Source organism: Parasteatoda tepidariorum, chromosome 9, assembly GCF_043381705.1.
Source record: "Parasteatoda tepidariorum isolate YZ-2023 chromosome 9, CAS_Ptep_4.0, whole genome shotgun sequence".
NCBI classification, from domain to species: Eukaryota; Metazoa; Arthropoda; class Arachnida; order Araneae; family Theridiidae; genus Parasteatoda; species Parasteatoda tepidariorum.
The window spans coordinates 25,375,090-25,395,202 of NC_092212.1; the positions used below are offsets into that span (position 1 = coordinate 25,375,090).

The window sequence follows — 20,113 nt, forward strand, 5'->3', positions numbered from 1 at the left end:
ACAATTAAAAATTAATGAATTTTAATATTTTGCATGCAGAATTAAAAAAGAGTACACATCTTACCTTCTGTCATATCAAGCATCCATTTATCTAAATGAGTTCCTAAAGGTGATCCCCAAAGAGCACGTTCTCTCGTCAACTCTGCCTCAGTTTGTAACCACTCATTAAAGACATACTTCAATAAGTACTGCTTGTTCTGGAAAAAAAAGTTTAAGGTAAACTGTTAGAGAGAATATTAAGTAACAGGTCATAGAAGTTTTTTTAAATAGTTAAATTTATTTTTAATAACACAAATAAATCTAATTTTCATAGTGATAAAAAAATAACTTAATCTTTTTATATTATTTATAATTGATAGAAATTAAATATTATAAATCGGAATTCAAAAAGAGAAATGGCAAAAACATAAAAATTCACGAAACGAAATAACGTTCATATTTGTGGCGACTAAATAGTATTTTATAAGTGAAATGAATAATTTCATACAATCCGAACATACCGGTTCTTCAGATTTAGAAAAAATTTAATGAGTTTGTCTTAAACAAATTTTACACGATTATAATTTAAAAATTTAATTGTTTGGTAATACACTTACGGGAAACATTAAGATTAATATGTTATGTATTATTATATATTATGATTAATTCATTATATTTATTATTAAAGTAAAAACACTATCTCAAACGATAAGTGTACACATTTGTTAATTTCATATAACATAAAAAAATATTAACAGAAATTTCTTTGTAAGATTTTTAAAATTATAAAAACTTAACATAAAATATATGTGACATTTTTTTAAATCAAATATTAACAATTTACCCCAAAATAAATTCACACTATTTTTATAATTCTAATTATGGATCAAAAATAAAATTATCAGTATAGTTAAACTATAAAATTTTTAATTCTCTAATTGAGAGATTTTGTAGTGAATAAGATATTAAATTGCTGTACTTAATATTATTGACATAATTATACCCATAAAAAGCTGAAGGTTCACATATGTAGCCAAAGGTATGATAAGGCTAATAATAGCTAGTCAAAAAAGTAAATATATATGCTTAATTGTGGGTTTATGAAAATCACTCTAATACTGAAGGGAGTTAAAATGTTAAATTCGCCAGCATCTACTGTATTCTCAAGACATTGCATTTTCAGATTTTTATCAATTTAGTTTTAAGCAGAATAATTAAAATTGGAAAATAAATATTCCATAGAATTAGAGTTTATAACTTTCTTTATACTGTAGAGTACCGATTATCGGAGTTAATGTGGATCACGACTAACTCAGATAACTAAAAAACTGGGTTAAATTGAAGAGTATAAAAAAGGAAAGAAAAAGAGTAGGTTTAGAAGTAATAATTTAACAAATACAAAATCTATAAGAGTACACCACATACAATTCATATTATAATTAAAAAGCTTAGTTAAAAACACTTAAAGAGCATACTTAATGAGAAATAAAGAGTTTTTACTTAAAAAAAGTCCTAAATCGTTTTTTGTTTGCATTACTTTGGCACTTTACTGCAGCCAATGTTTCCCCATTTTTTCAGAGATAACAGGAAGGCTGGAGTGGCCTCTTTTTGTTCTATATATGCGATAGCACTTTTGATTGCTATTAGTCCACCTGTATAAAAGATTTTTATATGCTGATTTTCATCGTCACTGTCTTCATCACCTTCGCTAGATTCACTTTCCTCATTGACAATCAGTAATCTTGTGTTGATACAATGAAAAAGATAAGGGAGTGATAAGGTTGGGTTTCGTTTTCCTGAGTGTTTGAAAGATAAAATTCAGAATTTCTTTCTGCTGTAGTTCTAAAAATAATTTAGAACAAAAAAATCCTTAAAATATTTTATAGCTCCGTTAAAGCGGAAACTAGGATAATTGGGACTCTACTGTATTTTGTCCAGTTCCATCTTCTGATTGGACAAGACCGTCTGGCAAAGTAAATCCATTGCATCAGAATCTTTAAGAATCCATACTGCCCCTTCTGTTATTTGGCAAATCTAATGAATCGACACCACCTCTGTCGACAAGCATCACTTACGGCAACTCTGAGACAAAGCTTAACTGGCGTGCTAAAGAACTTTTGAGGGAAAGGCTTAATTTTTTTAATTGTATTTTACTTTGATATTTATAGTTAATTTTGCATTCCTTTTTCCTTCTGTTCCTGCTTCGCCATTAGCAAGGTTAAAATATATACAGATTTTCTAAAAACCACTTAGTTTCCCCTAATTAATAGTTTGTAAAACAATGAAAAAATATAATTATTGAATAATATATATATATATACATATGTATATTTTTTTTTATACAAATGTGTTGTATTAATTTTTATTTTCTATTGACTACTTCTACATACCATTTAAAACACTTTATTTAATACACTTTTAAAAATTCAGATTTAGCTATTTCTTCATAAAATTTTTTTGTTTCATTTACAAAGTTTTACCCTCATTTATTCAATGATACAGCACCAACTTTGTTAAACTTTGCAGAAGCATAACTCACTTGCTGATGTTGCTTTGACTGAAATTCTACAAGATCTCGTACAAGTGACACATGAGAGGAAGTATACAGTTCTAATTCCTGTAAGAAAAATAAAGAAACCTGTTAAACACTATAATAATAACAAATAATTATAAAAAAGGTAAATAATCGTTACGCCTTCAAACACACCTTGTAGGAAACATTGCTTACAGGTGCACGGAATGGGTGGTCCTTTTTCATTTTTCTTGAAGCTAAGCGAGACAGTCCTCCAGTAACTTTTTGCAGTTTCTGAGGCAAAAATAAACAAGTTAACAAAAATGACATGTTTTTTTAAAAAGAATTACAATGACATATACAATTAAAAGAAAATGAAACATTTTAAATGTTTATTATAAGCAGTTGTAATACAAGTACATTGTTAAATTAAAGAGTAAAATGAGAATAACAGGTTTGATCTTCAGTGGTGGGCTAAAGACCACCCAGGTACAGATCCATGGGTACCATCAGCTCATCAGAGAAGTAAAGCCCGCCTGTGAGAAATGTTGACTACATTGCCACAATCATACCATTCGTCAAAATTGTAGAGCTTTAATCTCATTTATCTTAAGGCTAAAAACTTTTGTTCTCAGAGGGCTACTTTACTTTTTAACAAGAAAAAAAAATATTTATAAAGTTTTATAGTATAGTATCTTACATCGCAGTCATTCTGGAAAAACAAAATTTGTTAACTTTAGATACCAGTTATTATTCATACTAACTATTATTACTTCTATTGCAGGGAGTGTTATTATTATTGCAGGGAGAATTATTATTACTTCTAGCACAGAGTGGGAACTCTGTGATGAGATTGAAATTCAAGGAATTTCCAGGACTTTTCAAGGACCTCAACAAAATTTTCAAGGACCTTAATCTAAGACCAATTTTAAAAATTATTCTCTTCTATTTTAGTAGAAGCAACAATGCTTGTTGTGGCAATAATTAATTTCAAATATAATACCTAAATGCTTTGCCTATATAGAGAGAAGAGAGTATATGTATTATGGACTAAAATTTATANGCGACAGAAGATGAAGTGGAGTCTCGCCCCGAACGCATTGATTGTCTGCTGTGCTCCGCGCGCTTGGCAGACACCAAGACACTAGGCCCGGTTAGAAACGGTGGCGATAAAAACCACGTGAGAGAGCTCGGGAACAAAACAGAAAGAATGAGAAAGATCCGCGGGTGTTTTATAAAAAGGGCCGCCGGCAGTATTGGACAAATTCAAGGACCTATCAAGTTTTTCAAGGACCTAAGACGTTTTTCAAGCACTTTCAAGGATCTAAATTTAGCAAAAAATAAATTCAAGGACTTTCAAGGACTCTCAAGGACCCTGTATTGCTACCCCATACATAAAAAAACTATTATTTGTTTATTCAAAATATATATTACATATATATTTTTATATTACATAAAAAAATTCTGAAATGCAAATAAATATAGCCCATTTTACTATTATTTAATATTACTCAAACCATTGTTAGAAATGAATAATGCCTTCTGTAGTTTAATTAAAATTCATTTAATTTGATCATTTTAATATGCAATTCATTCCAATATAACATTCTGATAACATTACCAAAGACATTAAGCATAACAAACTATACCAACACTTAAAAAAGCACATTAAATAATTTTCTTTTATTAATTAGCTGCATATACATTAAAAGATTTTATTAAATAACTTATGTTAATACATCTAATCATTTAAATTTAAGAGAAAGATCTTTTTTTTTAAAGTTTTATTCAAGTAATATTGTATAATCAAGTATAATTTTCAACAAATATCAAGACATTATTAAAATATTTAAAATCACAATTTTCAATAAACCTATTTAATTTAAAAATAACATTACCAAATGGTGACTTTAAAAATATGATTATAAATAATAAAATCACATTAAAAAAATTGAAGTCTATTTATAAAATACAATATTATTAACGGCACTTACAGTTTGAAATTGAGTTTGGAACTGCCAAGTCTCTTTGGTGTATCCTTGCTTTCGTTCACTCTCTAGATAGTTGTGCCATAACTTACTCATAGGCTCTTGCACTACACCCCTCATACATTCGAGAGTTGGCACTTTAGGAGATGGAGAAGTGTAACTGCTGAAATTGCTGAATTGCACTTTGCAAAACTCTTCCAACACCTGAAAAAGCAAAACAATATTACGTTTTTGGATTATTACGACATAAAAAACAAAGCCATTGGCAATTAGCCACAGAGATATTTACAGTCATAGGGCTTTCTCTTAGGGCCTCACATTTATTCTGGGGTCTTCTTAGTGATATGCAAAACTATTTCTCTTAATTATAATCATTGATAGAATTTTATAATAAATTTTTAATCTTGAAAAGTAAAAAATGCTTTTTAATTTAATATTTCAATTATATAGATAGATGCAGTAACTAACTTAAGATAGACATGCCTCCTGAAAGCAGTGGTCTCCATCAGACACCTTCCAACAGAGATATATAAAGAACCAATAATTTCAATAACAGAAATATTTCTTGCAACGAAATTTTTCTATAATCATAATACAAATATAAAAATGTAATTTAATTAAAATTTACTAAATAATTAAAAAATATCAATTAGTAAAACTATTAATTAATTCTTTACATGTTAATGTTATTTGACTAATAATGTTTGCTTACAAGTTAATGTTATTTAATAATGAAAAAGAACAATAATTAAAATTTTACTTGTCGACGGCTGATATATAATTCTTCCCAAACTCTATTAGCAGCATTAGATATAAGGGATGCTGCTTCTTCAGCAGATGTCCTGTGTTTATTTTCTTTCTGTTCTTTAAAATTAGCAGGAACATGCCAAGTACTCTTCTGGTTGGAATTGGAACTGCAAAAAAGTATAATGGTCTAAATTAGTATTTTTTCACCTAGATAGTGAGTGTTTGAGCAGTGAAGAATAATTAAGTGCAAACCAGTGATTAGGATCTTCTGTCAGTAGTAGAAGGCAGTAACACAGGCAACCGAAGAATTCATTTTCATGATTTGCAGGTGCAATCACAATGTTTTTATGAGCAGCAATTTTTTGCAAGCCTTCCAACACAACCATTTGGTCTAACAAAAAAAAAGATAAAGCTAAATTAAAATGATATATATACATATTAAAAAGCTCCACTTTGACCAAAACAAAGAATTCAAATTAGTTTGATTCTTTACACTAAAAATAAAATATGCATATTACAGAAACTTTCTCATTATTTTAATCATGGTTTACATATTCAGTGATCAAATAAGTCATTTTTAATCAGGGAGTTCTTTTACAAATAAAAGTCATAATCAAATTAAAATTTTTTGTTTAAGAAATGAAAGCAAAAGTAAATAACCTATTGTTGCAATCATAAAAATGCAAGAAGCATTTAGTCCTTTTCATTACTGTCTTAACATTTTTAAACACCTAATTTATAATTAAAATGTGCAATTTGCATTAGAATTTTAAAACATATACATATTGATAAAACTGTAATTAAGCAAAAATATGAAGTCTAAAACATAACAAATTTGAAGAAATAAGACATATCTGCATTACAGTATTGCAACACATGAACAAAATGAACTAATTTAGATTTTTAGTTTAAATAAATTTCTTGATCAACTCACCCACGACACTCTCCATTGTTCGTGATAGCTGATAGAGAATTGTTCTATTTAGACTTCGATAAACACTATCAAATGATATAGAAGATGAACCTAAAAAAAGAAACATTACATTTTAGTTCCACATACCTATAAGTACAATTTCTGATCTAAAAAAAGTCAGATATTAAAAATACGTGAGAATGAAGACAATAAATCTAAATTGGAGGCTGGAGAAAAATATTTTCCTAGACTGAAATTATTATTTTAATTGTTATTCTCTCTGTAACATGCAAGCTTAAATGTAAATCAAAAACTTCTAGCAATGCTAAAACAGGATTAAATTTTAATTAATTGAATTAAAATTTCGAAATTTTTTTCGAAATCTGAATACAAATCAGAATATGCAATTTTAGTATGAAATTCGGTCAATATGGGAACTCAGAGATTGCATGCATGACTTTAAAATTAAATTATAATTTGTAGACCAATTCAATGTAACCAAAAAATAGTATTTGAAAAATATCACAATTGCAATCAATGCAATCGGTATGTGCGATTCTGAGATGTCTTAACATAAAAGATCTGGTCATTTTACAACACCCTTTAATATGTTTTTAGGTTTCATAACATCCTTTAATATGTTGTTCATTGAGAGAGTAATGATGAAATTCATGATGTTGTTGATAAGAAAAATCAGAATCAAGAAATTTTTTCTTTATAGAAAGCTAAACATTATAATTTTATTAAAAATGCAGGGATTTTAATATTTTACAGATACTTGACCACCCTTGTAAATTTTCAAAGTTGCCCATTTATAAATAATATAATTGACATTAAATAAATTATAACATAAAAAATAAAAATAGTACCTTTTCTTTTGGCTTGAGCGATTAATTTGATTATAAAATCTAAAACTTTATGTGAATCTTTAGCAAAAACACCTGTAAAAAATATTTTCATTACTTGCACAGCATTTGAACTCAATCAACATAACAACATTTAAGAAAAATTTTCTCTTTTTAATAGAATTATACGTAAATGATTTTACCTTGCCACAATTTATCAACAAGACAACTGGTAAAATAGAATACATTTGGCACAATGTTGCTATAGCTGCCTCCTGCAACTATGGGCATAGCTGCTTGTTCCCCTAATAAAACATCAGCAGCAAGTAGGTGATCCATAACTAATGATAAAATATCCATTTGAAATTCACATTGCTGATTGTGAGTGGAATCTATGGGTATAGCCTGAAAAATAAAATAATTATTTAATAAAGATTGAATTGAAATTTTAAGGGTTCATACAAGTAAATATAACAAGCAAATTAAACTAAATTATTACATATTCTGTACTACCAAATTATTTATATAAAATAATGACAATTTAGAATATGTTGTTCTTTTCCTTTATACTTGAAAGAAAGTATTCATTATTGAGCATTTCCATGGTGACTGATATTACATTTTCATAGGTTATAATTTTTATTTCATAACCTTCTTTTCGCTGATAAATATTTAAAACGTATTTTCAGTAGATAAAATATAATTACGCATATAAGAAAAGGGGAAGAAAATTAGGAAGGTTTTCTTTAGAATAAAATATAAACTGTAATTAATGTTATACACAGAAGTTAAACACAACATTTTTTGAAATTCTCCTTCTATAAGCAATAATGAGATTATTTTTTTAATTTATTTAAAACAAAAACTTCAAATTAACAGGAAACATTAAAACTTAACATGAAAGCATTTATAGAAAGCGGCAAAAGAAGAAAACTCGTGACTGATGTCACAAATACAAATTATAACAAAATTTTAATAAACTTTTTATTATTATAACAAAATACATAAAAACTACAGTTTTTGACTTTATATTTAAAATAGTTAATAAGCAACTTTATTTTTATTGCTAGGTTCTCCTTTGCATCATGGAATCGCTCTATTACTGATTAACGAAAAACAGAATATTGAATGAAAACAATGTTAAAATTGCAAATAATTTATTATATGCCCTTGAAACTGGTAAAAGTGGGAATATTACAGCATTAAGGACACAGGTCAATATTAACAAACTATGAGAAAACAGAAAATTAAAAGACAAGCATTTTCCCAACATGGGGTAATCGACCAATATTTGACTAACAGTTTTTAATGACATTTATTAATTATAAAAAGGAAATGACAAAAAAGGAAATTTTGAATAAGAATTTATATCGATAGCGAGTAAAAAGAATTTATCTGCTACATTTTAGATTTTCAAATTTATGACTACTTCCAAGAATTCTTCATGACTTAACAAAGTTACTATTTTCTCCAAAAACACACCAATAAATTTAAAAAAGCATTATAATAACATTAATTGAAATGATGGGTATAAACAAAACTGTTATACTCTGCATCTTCATATTTATAGATTTTAAATTTAAAAAACAGAGTAAAGAAAGAGTTGAGACAATAAAATAGCTGAAAAAAAGCAAAAAAAAAAAAAAAATTCTTTTTTTCAGAAGAATTATATTCTAAAGATGCTTTTCTTGTTCATCGGAAAGGAAAGAAATACTCCTGATTTTTCTGTTCTTATTTTGGAATTACAAAAATTCGCCAATGACTGGCTTGCTACAGCTAGAATTTTAAATTGACAAAATAAAATAAAAAATAAATCATAAAAATTCCTAAATCACAGAAGTTTAAAAGATAATTCGCTCCAGTAATGATGTTTTTTTTTCTTCGTTTTTTGAAAGAAAAACATAATTTGTAAAGAACATGATAAAAAATTTTTTCATGATTTTCCAGGTGCGCGGATACCCTGAATCTACAATTAGTGTTGAAACTCACTCCAGGAATTTGAAGATATAAAATAACAAAAAAACATTAGTAGGAACTGACATAAGCCAGGAAGTAAGTATATTTACCTCTAACAACAAATCAATGACAGGTGCATGTTTTGGAGTAGGTGGCAGGGAGAAACTGTCCACAACAATGACTCTCAGGAAATCCATAACAAACTTCCTGGCACTATGAGTGGTAAGCGAATCCCTGTCATAATAACTGGAACTGTTCTTTGATTGCAAGAATACAAACTGCTGTTCAGGATTGTAAGTCTACAAGAGAGAAAGATATAACCAAAATATAGCTCTATATATGAATAATTAGAGATATAAATGTTTACATTTCTGCCAAGACCATTAATAATTATTTTAATAAATAAATAAAGGTTACAATATTATTATGCCTATTTGTGTTAAGTTTCAATTTGTTATTTTGCTAATAAACCTTTTATATTTAAAATTAAGTGCAATGAATATCAGGATAATTTGATAGCTATTTAACAACTAACACAGTTAGTTGTTTAATGTTTAATTCAAGTGGTGTAAATGTGTGTTTATCACATCTAGGCAATGCCATAAGGATGCACACAAAATTAAAAATAATGATTGTTGTAATAAAAAAAAGAAAAAAGGTTAACTAAAAAATTTCTTAAAATTATCCAACTCATTTTTGACAATAAAAGCTTAGCTCGAAAAGTAATATTTTCTTTTCACTTGAAGTATGCAGTTTTTAACCAACCACTTTAAATTTTGGAAAAATATAAACTGATGGTTCTTTTTTATACAAGCATAACAGAATCTCAATTTGAGATTCTTCTAAACTAAAATTTTAGTTCAAAATATTCTGCCCTGCAAAGGGTTTAGACAATCGTACCCACATGCCTTATAAATTTGTAACACATCTTTATAATATATCTATTTGAACAATCTTACATTAGAAATGGCACCCAAACAATTTGCATAATTAACATTTTATGCTAGAAAAAATGAGGATTACAATATTTACTGAATAAATAGCCTAAATAATATGTACACAACTGTATCAAAAACTAAAAAAAAAATTTTTTTTGTTACATCCATGAAAACTAAAGTCAAATTTTCTTAATCTGTGCAAAAAATTGAATAATTTAATTTTAATCTATAGCCCAGTACTTAATGTTAGAACACTTATTATACTGCATTGCAAGTTAAGAAAAGACCATTGTGGTACAGGATTTAAGCAATCATCTGCGACTGCATACAGTTGGTTTCATTTAGCTATCATCAAATTATATAATTATGCTTTCAAAACAAAAGTTTCTAAAAATTAAACTCGTTGGAAAGAAGTTCAGTTCGTGCTATTTTTTACAAGCAAAAAGAAGGCCATGGTACACCGTCTCAAAAGTTGGCGATGTTGATAATCGTTCATGCTTGGAGCTTGACATCCATTTAACTTGCACTTAGAAGCAAACAGCCTCTCTCCTTAAGGATAATGGTTTTTAATTAACTTGCAACAGAATATAGACTTGCAATTCTGTACTAATTTTATTTGTAACATATTGTGTAATTTACTGGGTACATTTTTTCCATTAATATTTGCATGCATTTAGAACTTATTGCAAGTAATTTTTCTTTTAAGTTGGTATTACTTACATATAAATATGTCTTGCTCATAAATAAATTACATAATATTGTATAAATAATTACCATATTCTGATAATACACACATTAAAAATCAAAACTATGAAAGCATTTCCCAAATTTGCATTTAATTATTTTATAGACTTCAGTTTAAATAAACACAATTTCTTATTTTATAAAAACAGACTGATTTCTTTAAATATGATAATGTGAAAAGTAACATACCTGATAGTCTTCTAATGGTGAGTTAACCATATCATGATCTTGAACAGATTGTGCAGGTGGAAACAAAGAAGCCACTAATGCAGCTATTACATCTTGACCCATACAAACAGTCACAAAATCAGATCGATTGTGGTACAAAGAGATGAAGAAATGCAGAAGAGTAATTGCATACTCTGAAACTACTTCACTTTGGTCAACCTAAAAATATATTAATAAAATTATAAATAGAAATTACAAACTCATACAAATAACAAAAAATAAAAGGAAGACAAAAGAAAAATATATTAGGGAATAAAAGAAATTAGCATAAACCAAAAATATCATTGGTTCATCCATTAAAAATAATTTTTACAACTTTATTAAATTAAAAAAGTTAAGTTATAAAAGTTTCCAATATAAAATATCAATATTAGTAGAACATCAAGGCAAATAAATTAAAAAATGTTAACCTAAAATATCAAATAAGAATGTTTTTTTTATTTCTTTGAATATAACTTGGTTTATACAACCTGTTAAAATGCAAACTAAATTAATTAATTAATTTAGTAAATTAGCAATTAAGCTAAAAAATGTACTTGGGGTGCTCTTATTAATTATTTGCACAATAAATTTTTCATTAAATTATAAATTTTTTTTAATGATTGAAATGTAATGAGTAATATAATGTGCTAAAACCTAAATTGTTGTTTTTTTTACACAAAGTATTTTGATTTTACCAGGTAACTTTATTAAGTTAGCAACAAAAAAAAAATTCTTAAGTATTCAAACAGGATACTGGAAAAGCAATTTATGTTGGTAAGGAAGAAAAAAAAATTCAAATATCATAGATAAAAATACACTGTCAATCATAAAAAAGTAATATGCTGTCTGCCCTCACTTTGAAGTAGCAACATAATACTTTTTTATCCCTAAATAAGTGTTTAGAATGAGCATTAAATTAGCTGACATATTCAATTTGATATGCTAATTTTTCTGATGAGAAGAATTAGTATAGTCGAATGCAGAGTTTAGTTAAAAAAAGAAGATCCAAAATGAGCTCTACCGAGCAAAATGTCAATGGCATTACACACTCTAAGCAAACGGTGCTAAAAAGTAGGTCAGATGGCAAAAAAAGTTAAGATCATTGGTCCACAAATTGGTTAAATATTCACCAATACTATTTAAATAGAAATATTTACACTTATTTTTGTTTAATATAATTCTAAAATAAAATTCAAATAGATTATTCTATATGTAAATCAGCCTTATTTTTATTTGTACTTTCTTTTTAATTTCAAATTACTCGGTTTTGATGTAATTCACTTTAGAACATAATCCAGCTTAAAGACTTTGTAAATTTGTTTTGCAACAAAATCAAAGATAAATTAAATATTAATACAATTATTGCTGGCTAATGAGAAAAAAAAAGAACATATTAACTGCAAAAAATTTAGAGCGAATTTTAAAACCTAGTGACATGATTGGAAATATTCTATTATTATTTTTATTTCTAGAAAGGTCTCTGAGAATTATTATTCACTCTATTTACTCAAGTTACCCTGGTAGCACATAAAAGTTCACTTTAATCATCACATAAATTTAAAAATGAAAACAACTGTTTTAGATTATATTATAATTATGTTTCTAGAGTAAATAAGCATAAAATACAAAATTGAATACAATGTCTAATACTTTTAAACTCAGAATGATCAAATACTTTTTCATAAGTTTATTACTAAGATAAATACACAGATCAGGTTAGATTAATTATGCACAAGAGCTGTAAGTAGCTATACTGCACCAAATTCAACTAACCTTATATACTAAAGGTAAAGGGATTAAATAGTTTAGTAAACTAACAGCATCACAAGAACAGCAGGAAAAAGGGAGAATAAAAAATTAAATACCAATATAGCTTTAACTTTGCCATCTGTAAGAGCTTAGGCTTTTACATATGCTGGTCCTAAGCTCGGGTAAAGGAGGAAGGTTGAGCAAAGGGCTACTCGCTCTTCCTGGAAACCCTTTGACCATAGAAACTGAGAGTCAAATTACCAGTAACATTGCAAATATGCAATGGATTAAGGAAGATCTTAGTAGAGCAGGATTAACTGGATGGGAAGAAGCGTGTTGACTGGCTAAAGACAGGAGTGTGTGGTGAAAAAGACTCGAGGCCTTACGTGCGAGTTCGGCACGAAGAGGATAAGTAAGTAAAATGCTTTAGGGATACCAAATAAAAAAACTGCATTTACCTGAAGAAAGCAAATCTCCAAAGAAAAAATATAGATCTAAATATTTAAGCATATATTGGTAGGCATATTAACGTTTCAAACGACCACCATGAAATAAATCTAGTTACTTTACCATACAGGAAAATAGTTCATTACTATATTCGTCCATGGAGAATTGCACACGGTAAGACAATTTTTGTGCAATTGATTTGAAAGCTAATGAATAATACAACACAGCACTCAGCATCAATAAAATAAAATAGAAAGAATAGCAGAATAAAAGATATAAGANAAGAAAGCAATTCTCCAAAGAAAAAATATAGATCTAAATATTTAAGCATATATTGGTAGGCATATTAACGTTTCAAACGACCACCATGAAATAAATCTAGTTACTTTACCATACAGGAAAATAGTTCATTACTATATTCGTCCATGGAGAATTGCACACGGTAAGACAATTTTTGTACAATTGATTTGAAAGCTAATGAATAATACAACATAGCATTCAGCATCAATAAAATAAAATAGAAAGAATAACAGAATAAAAGATATAAGAATGAAAAAAAATTACCATATGGATTATAGTTCTGATCATTGCTAATGCTACAACAGCAGCCTCTTGACAAATTTCACCCCGAGATATAATCAGATTGTTAGGATTTTGTCCAGTAGGAGCACCAAACAAATATGACCATATAACATCCATTGTGAGCTAAACAAAAAAAAATATATCTTAAAATAAACACATGGTAATAATTACACATATTTGTAACACATAAAGTTAACAAATTTAAGGTTAATAAAAAGTTAATAAGTAAAAAAAGGAAAATAAATTATTTATAAAAATTAATTTTTTAAAGAAAATTTAAAGAATAATTTGTATAAGTATTAATTCCTGAAAATAAAATGTATGAAAAAGTGCAAACTTACGGTGACAGTTGGTGGTAAAGCTGATGGAAAAAGGCCCAACATAATTGATAGAAGTAAAAAATAAACCTCAGGAATTTCAACATGATGTACCATGAGATATTGAAGATGTTGAAAGCCAGGAACATGGGCAGCTTCATCAGTTACATCTACACTCCCAAACGATTTTGGATTAGAACCACTCATGTTGAAACCTATTTGGTAAAAAAAGTCAACAATTTACCTTAAAACATATCAGAATTTAAACAAGATGCTACAAAAATATCATACCTTTTTGAAATAAATTACACGTAAGAGCAGTATTATTAAACAAAGATACAACTAATTGGAAGAATTAACACATTGACTGCCACAGGCATTTACAGTGAAATCTCCTTCAAGCCACAAGTACTGCTGTACGAAGCGTATTCTGATAAGTGTTCCCACCAATATTTTAATAATGCGAGTATCTGGAGGTCACAATAATATCTCACACCGTTTGTTTCCGTGGTATCATGTCTTCTTATTTGTGTCCGTTGCTTCACATCTGTTTCTCATCTCGCCACTTTACACGATGAGTTTAAATCTTTGCCAAATAAAACGGATTATAACTTGAAATCTTTAACCTAATTTGCTGGAATTTCAAAAAGAAAAATTGAAAACTTATTTCTCAGTGAGTCAAATAGCAGTGAACAAAGAAGCTTTTACGAGGCTCTCAATAATTTTCGTAAAAAATCATTTTTGTATTACTTTTATAACAATTCAATAGTTTTGTTATTTCCTGCAAAATATCTTTTCAAATACATAGCAATATCTTTTGCAAGTAATCAAATAAGCTTCACCCCAAAGAATAATATTCCTTCATTCAAAGGAGATTCAAGGTTTTTCATAATTATTCTGCGTTAATACCAAAGGAAATATAGGTTTAAATAATTTCTTTAAAACTTTATCTAAATCCATCAACTAAACTTTGAACCCTATATTGGAATAAACGGTTCAGTGTCGAGGTTCTAATGGACATTGAGTCTCTGAATAACAAACACAAACAAGACTTGATGCATGGATTGTTACAAAGCAAGGGTTCTGGTAATCCGGGGTTGCACTAAAGAGAGTACAGTGTATTAATTATAAGACATCAATATATCACCAACTAATTCATATAAACTAATGTGTAAACAAATAAGTAAATAAAAAATAATTATAAATAATCTAAGTATTAATTTTAGATTGAGCAAACCAAGCAAAACTATTTACCTAAAGCGACATCGACACGATTATTAAGGACAGCATCAGTTTCAGCTAACCAGCCACCATTAACAGATGATTCTCTGAAGAGCTGAAGAAGATGCTGGTGACTCAGAAAAATAGATAGAATTCTTAATCCCCAAATGACAGTGGTGGGATGTAAATGTTCTTGCAGAAACAAAAGCACCCAATCAAAACCCAAGCACTTGACAACTGTTTCACAAAACCTACAACAATAAGACACTCAATATTATTTACAACTCATCATAGAACATTCTCATACAGATGAAACTGCTCAATAACCTACATTAAAACTTAGAGCATTATTGCAGAATTTTTTTCCTCACAATCATTTGTCTAGGTTTCTTTTGAATCCGATATTGAATAAATATTTTTCTAACATAAAAGCAAAGACAGGGAGAGAGAGAAATAACAAGTATGAATACTGAATTGATAAAAAATATGAAGTTATTTACTTGTACAGCTAATTAATTTTGAATTTTAACCAAACCAGGATTGAGAGGAATAAACTTGCTTTTTACAAAACCTTTTGTGTAAATGTAACATATATTTAAACTTCCTGAGAAAAAAATCCTATAATCATCTAGAGTTGGCTTGACAAAATACTCAAACTTATGATCTGATTACTATTAGGAAATGTTTATTTTGACAGGGTGGCCACTCAAATCAGATTTCAAATTTCCCTGATTTTTCCAGGTTTTGCAGATAAAAATCCTAAAATTTCCAGGTTTTAGTTTCTTTATTCTAATAAAGTGTAGGCAAGAAAAGTGTCTATATTATAAAATATTTTATTCAAAATGTTATTTTTTTAACATATCTTGAAAAAAAGAATTTATTTTGACAATTTGGCAAGATTTTTTATTCATTTCTTAATGTTTTGGTACAAAATTTTGAATCAAAAATCATATATTGACCAACAAAAGAGTAAAATTAAATATTAGTATATAGTTAGTTCTTAAAAAAAAAACGTTTTTTAAAATTAAAATATGTTATAAGAGGTTAAAATGAAAAAGAAAAAATTAGCATTAATGCAACAATTGTAAACATTTGTCGATAAACATTGCGATTGTAAAAAAAAATGTGTGATTGGTTAGTTTGCAGAGAAAAAATAATTCACAGATTTCTTTTAATGGGAATACAAAAGCTTTCAGAAAAAGAGTGCAATATAAAATCTATTATTATTATTAAATTATAACCAACTAATTTTTGGAGAATTTTATAAGGTTAAAAATACAAAAAACATTGTCAAAATCGAAAAAAATTACCACAAAATCATTGGAACAAACTTAAGCCATAAATGGATTCAGCCCAAGGACAGAATTTAAAAACAGAAGCTAATACACTAATCCCTTCTTCCACCTTCACTACAATCTTTCCTAAATTGCACAGTCCATAGCGGTCAAAGGTTTCCACATTCGTTTAGCAACAGTGGGAGAATTTTATGTGGCATTCTAGTTCAACAGAGCGGTAATGGAGCAAATTTTGATGCAAGCAAAGTATTGCTAAGTTGATGATATTTCAACTGCTTGGAGATACATTTCCGTCTAAAAAAAGTGAGTATAGTGGAAAAAATAATTTAAATTAAGAAAATTAGTAAATAATTTAAATTAGTGAAATTAAAGAAATTTCAAGCTTTTCTTTAAAATTTCCTGATTTTTCCAGGTTTTTATAGAAATTTCCCTGATTTTTCCAGGTTTTCCAGGTGGGTGGCCACCCTGTTTGATTCTCAAAACCAAGAAAAGTAGCCTACATTGGAATTCAAATTAATTTAATAATATTATGACCCACACAAAATACATTATTGCGCTTAACTGCTATATTGTTACTCATTTTGACAGAACTCTTCTTTTAAAAATTAATTTTTATAACCTATGAATCATAATTAAAATTGTTTTTGAATCAAATGACAAATTGCTTTATAATAAATCCCATTAATTATTGATATAGCAGAATGTAATCATGCTAATTAATAAAACTAACTAACAGAAGTTATAAAATCTTAGAAATACATTTTTAAATAAATGAGCGAAAACCTAAACTTCTAAATCAAATTAACTGCTACTTATATAAAATTATCTAATTCTAGGAAATTTAAATAGATTAGAGAAGAGATTTTTTATTTTAACTTTGTGCCTAAATCAAGATGCTTTAGTTCACAAGTGATCAAGTACAAATGTATCGGTGATTTCCTGTTTAACCTAAGACAATTTCATTTTCATTCAATTATTTACAATTTACTTTATTAATAATAAAAACAACTTTTAATAAAAAAAAAGTTATATTTATATTATGTTAAGCTAAATAATTTAAAGTGTCAAAAAAATTTTTTAATACATTTGTTGAAATGTTCCGAACATGTAAAAATTTAAAACTGTAATCTTTCATAGAATAATCAATTATATAAATGACATACCGTCGAACCTGGTTATAGTGAACCGTCTGTTGTCTTAGCAATAAGTTCACTATAAACAGTGTTTCATTATCGACAAATTCTTTTAAAAATTATCTTTTAACATATGAGAATAGTTTTGTTGGAGCTATGGTTACTCAGTCGCTCGCCTACCAATGAGATGAACGGGGTTCTAATCCCAGCGATGACTAGTCGATATGAATTCTGCACCGGCCACAGTGCTGACGTAAAATATCCTCAGTGGTAAATGGATCACAGGTTAGAGTTTCCCTGCCATCAAGCTAACCGTGGGAGGTTTTAGTGGTTTTCGTATACATGTAATGTAAATGTGGGCTTAGTTCCATCAAGAAGTCCTTCACAAAGGCAAATTTTTCCAAGAACTAGATCCAGGAGTTCCTTTTTGGACTAAGTTCAAAATTACAAGGCTATGGAGTTGAACATTGGAAACCATAAAACAGAAATCGGCTCAATGAAGGTTATAAAATAGTTTTTTTGAAAATAGTGATAATGCTAATGCTATACTAATAAAAATAGTGATTATGCTCTTGTTGAAAATAGTGATTATGCTAGATTATTACCTGATTAAATAGATAATAAATAAAATATTAAAAAGAAAATTAAATCAATTTATACTTTAAATGAAAGAAATTAGTAATTTTTGACTGACTAAAATTTGATTTTATGTAAAGTTTACCAATTTTTATAATAACAATTAGTTAAGAATTCAGTATTTTCCAGTCCCCAATTTTTCCAGAAAAAAAAAACGGAGCATTTAATAACTACTTCACTTTCCAGATAAAAGTTGAACAAAATTTCTTGTTCTGCAGCATAGGAAGGGGGTAAAAACATGGATGTGCAGCTTAACAACTTGATAACCCTGGTTTAAAAGCGAAAACTATGCAAGAGTAAAATTTTGTACAATATTAAGAAATAGTATAATTTGCAATCCCAACTCTAGCAAATTTGAAACTGCAGAATTTTTTTTTTTTAAAAAACTCAGGAAATGAAATTAAAGTGCAGAAGGTTTTAACATCCTTTTAAGTAGTTATTGTATTTTATTTTGTCACTGTTGGCAATGTAAATTGGTAGATTGTTCATAGATTTTTTCACATATAAGAACAATGTTCTCTTCAGAATTGTACTGAACTGGATTGTTTGAAACTTTAAAACCTAGATTTGTTTCATAGATTGAATTATGCATTTATTAATTTATATAAACATGAAACTATCATTCAGAAATAAATCTCTTGATAGCATTAAAAGTCTTTATAAAATCCACAATAAATTAACTAATACTTTTTCAACTGCCTATCATAAGCATATTAAATAGTGTTAGTTCAGAAAGGACCATTAAAAAAGTCAACTGAGCCAAAATGACAACTGAGTGTTCACTATATACCATGTTTATTATAGTGACGTTCAATTGTATAACTGCAGCATAACTTGCATATTTGTATAACTTGTATATTTTTTGAGACAATAAAAAAATTTCCCATCACTTAAGAGGGTTTTTTTTTCAGTTTTTAAATCTAGTTCTGTAAGAAATTAAGAGTGGTCCTTATTACAATGACTAACAATTACAAGATACGTAATAAGATTTTAATTCAACAACTTTTAAAAATTTCTTACAATGATGAGTTCCAGGAGAAAACTTTACAATTTGCTTAAGTCTTATTTATTCTTAAGTTTTTATTTTAGTCCAACAGTTTCTATTTTCTTACTGATCATTTCGTCTTAAACTTTTTTTAGAAAAAAAAGCTTTTAGACACAACTGTAAGATAAAAGCTCATGACATTATACTTCCAAATAATAAAATGAAGTTATTAATAAAAAACTTTCAATAAAATGAGCTTTTATACATAAAAGCTCAAATAGCTATTTGAGCTTTTATGTATAGCAAATAGCTATACATAAAAGCTCAAATATCAGTAACATTAATCATATAATATCACTAATGTTTAAATAGAGATACATAATTTTAAAAGTAAGCTATAATAACACTAAAAAATTATGGTTAAATAAATATTTACGTATAATTGACAACTCCTGATCTCGAAAATAAAGAGCATAATAAAGCAAGACAATGATTTCTCAGAAGAACATTTTGGTTAATTTTGGCATCAACAAACTCCTTATTTTCTGGAAGGAATAAAAGAAAAGCATAATATAAGCAAAGAAATCAAATCAGTAATATAAAAATTCATTATTAGCAGGAAACTATTTGCATGTGTTAGAAATATGCGAAAATGAGAAATTATATAAGGTTTGCTAATATTTTTAAAATGATGTAATAATTGAGCTTTTCTAATGAATTTAGATGCATTGAAGAAAACAAGTAGACAATTTTAATGCAGTCTGATTACAAAAAGAAGTATGTTTTAGTGGGCAGTAAAGTATGCATCAACAAAGGAGAGAATGGTGTATAGTTCCAAAGCCTGCAAACATTAAAAGCAAAAAATCCAGTATATTTTGCTAAATGATAGAAATGTCATGTTAAGTATTCTGCAAAT

General features: G+C 27.7%; 1 protein-coding gene across 2 annotated transcripts in view; it reads right to left on the minus strand.

The window, feature by feature from the left end:
- LOC107445035 (WD repeat and FYVE domain containing 3 bchs) overlaps window positions 1–20,113 on the minus strand; it is a 96,865-nt gene that overhangs the window by 31,853 nt on the left and 44,899 nt on the right. For both annotated transcript variants that reach the window (XM_043047239.2, XM_043047238.2), the window contains exons 31-45: window positions 19,634–19,742; window positions 15,182–15,399; window positions 13,952–14,142; window positions 13,593–13,733; window positions 10,812–11,009; window positions 9,051–9,239; window positions 7,188–7,389; window positions 7,009–7,080; window positions 6,161–6,250; window positions 5,479–5,617; window positions 5,240–5,393; window positions 4,486–4,683; window positions 2,687–2,785; window positions 2,519–2,596; window positions 65–197 (exon numbers count right to left, since the gene is read on the minus strand). In XM_043047239.2, coding sequence (XP_042903173.1) covers window positions 65–197; window positions 2,519–2,596; window positions 2,687–2,785; window positions 4,486–4,683; window positions 5,240–5,393; window positions 5,479–5,617; window positions 6,161–6,250; window positions 7,009–7,080; window positions 7,188–7,389; window positions 9,051–9,239; window positions 10,812–11,009; window positions 13,593–13,733; window positions 13,952–14,142; window positions 15,182–15,399; window positions 19,634–19,742 — 2,211 coding nt within the window. The remainder of the gene's footprint in view (window positions 1–64; window positions 198–2,518; window positions 2,597–2,686; window positions 2,786–4,485; window positions 4,684–5,239; window positions 5,394–5,478; window positions 5,618–6,160; window positions 6,251–7,008; window positions 7,081–7,187; window positions 7,390–9,050; window positions 9,240–10,811; window positions 11,010–13,592; window positions 13,734–13,951; window positions 14,143–15,181; window positions 15,400–19,633; window positions 19,743–20,113) is intronic.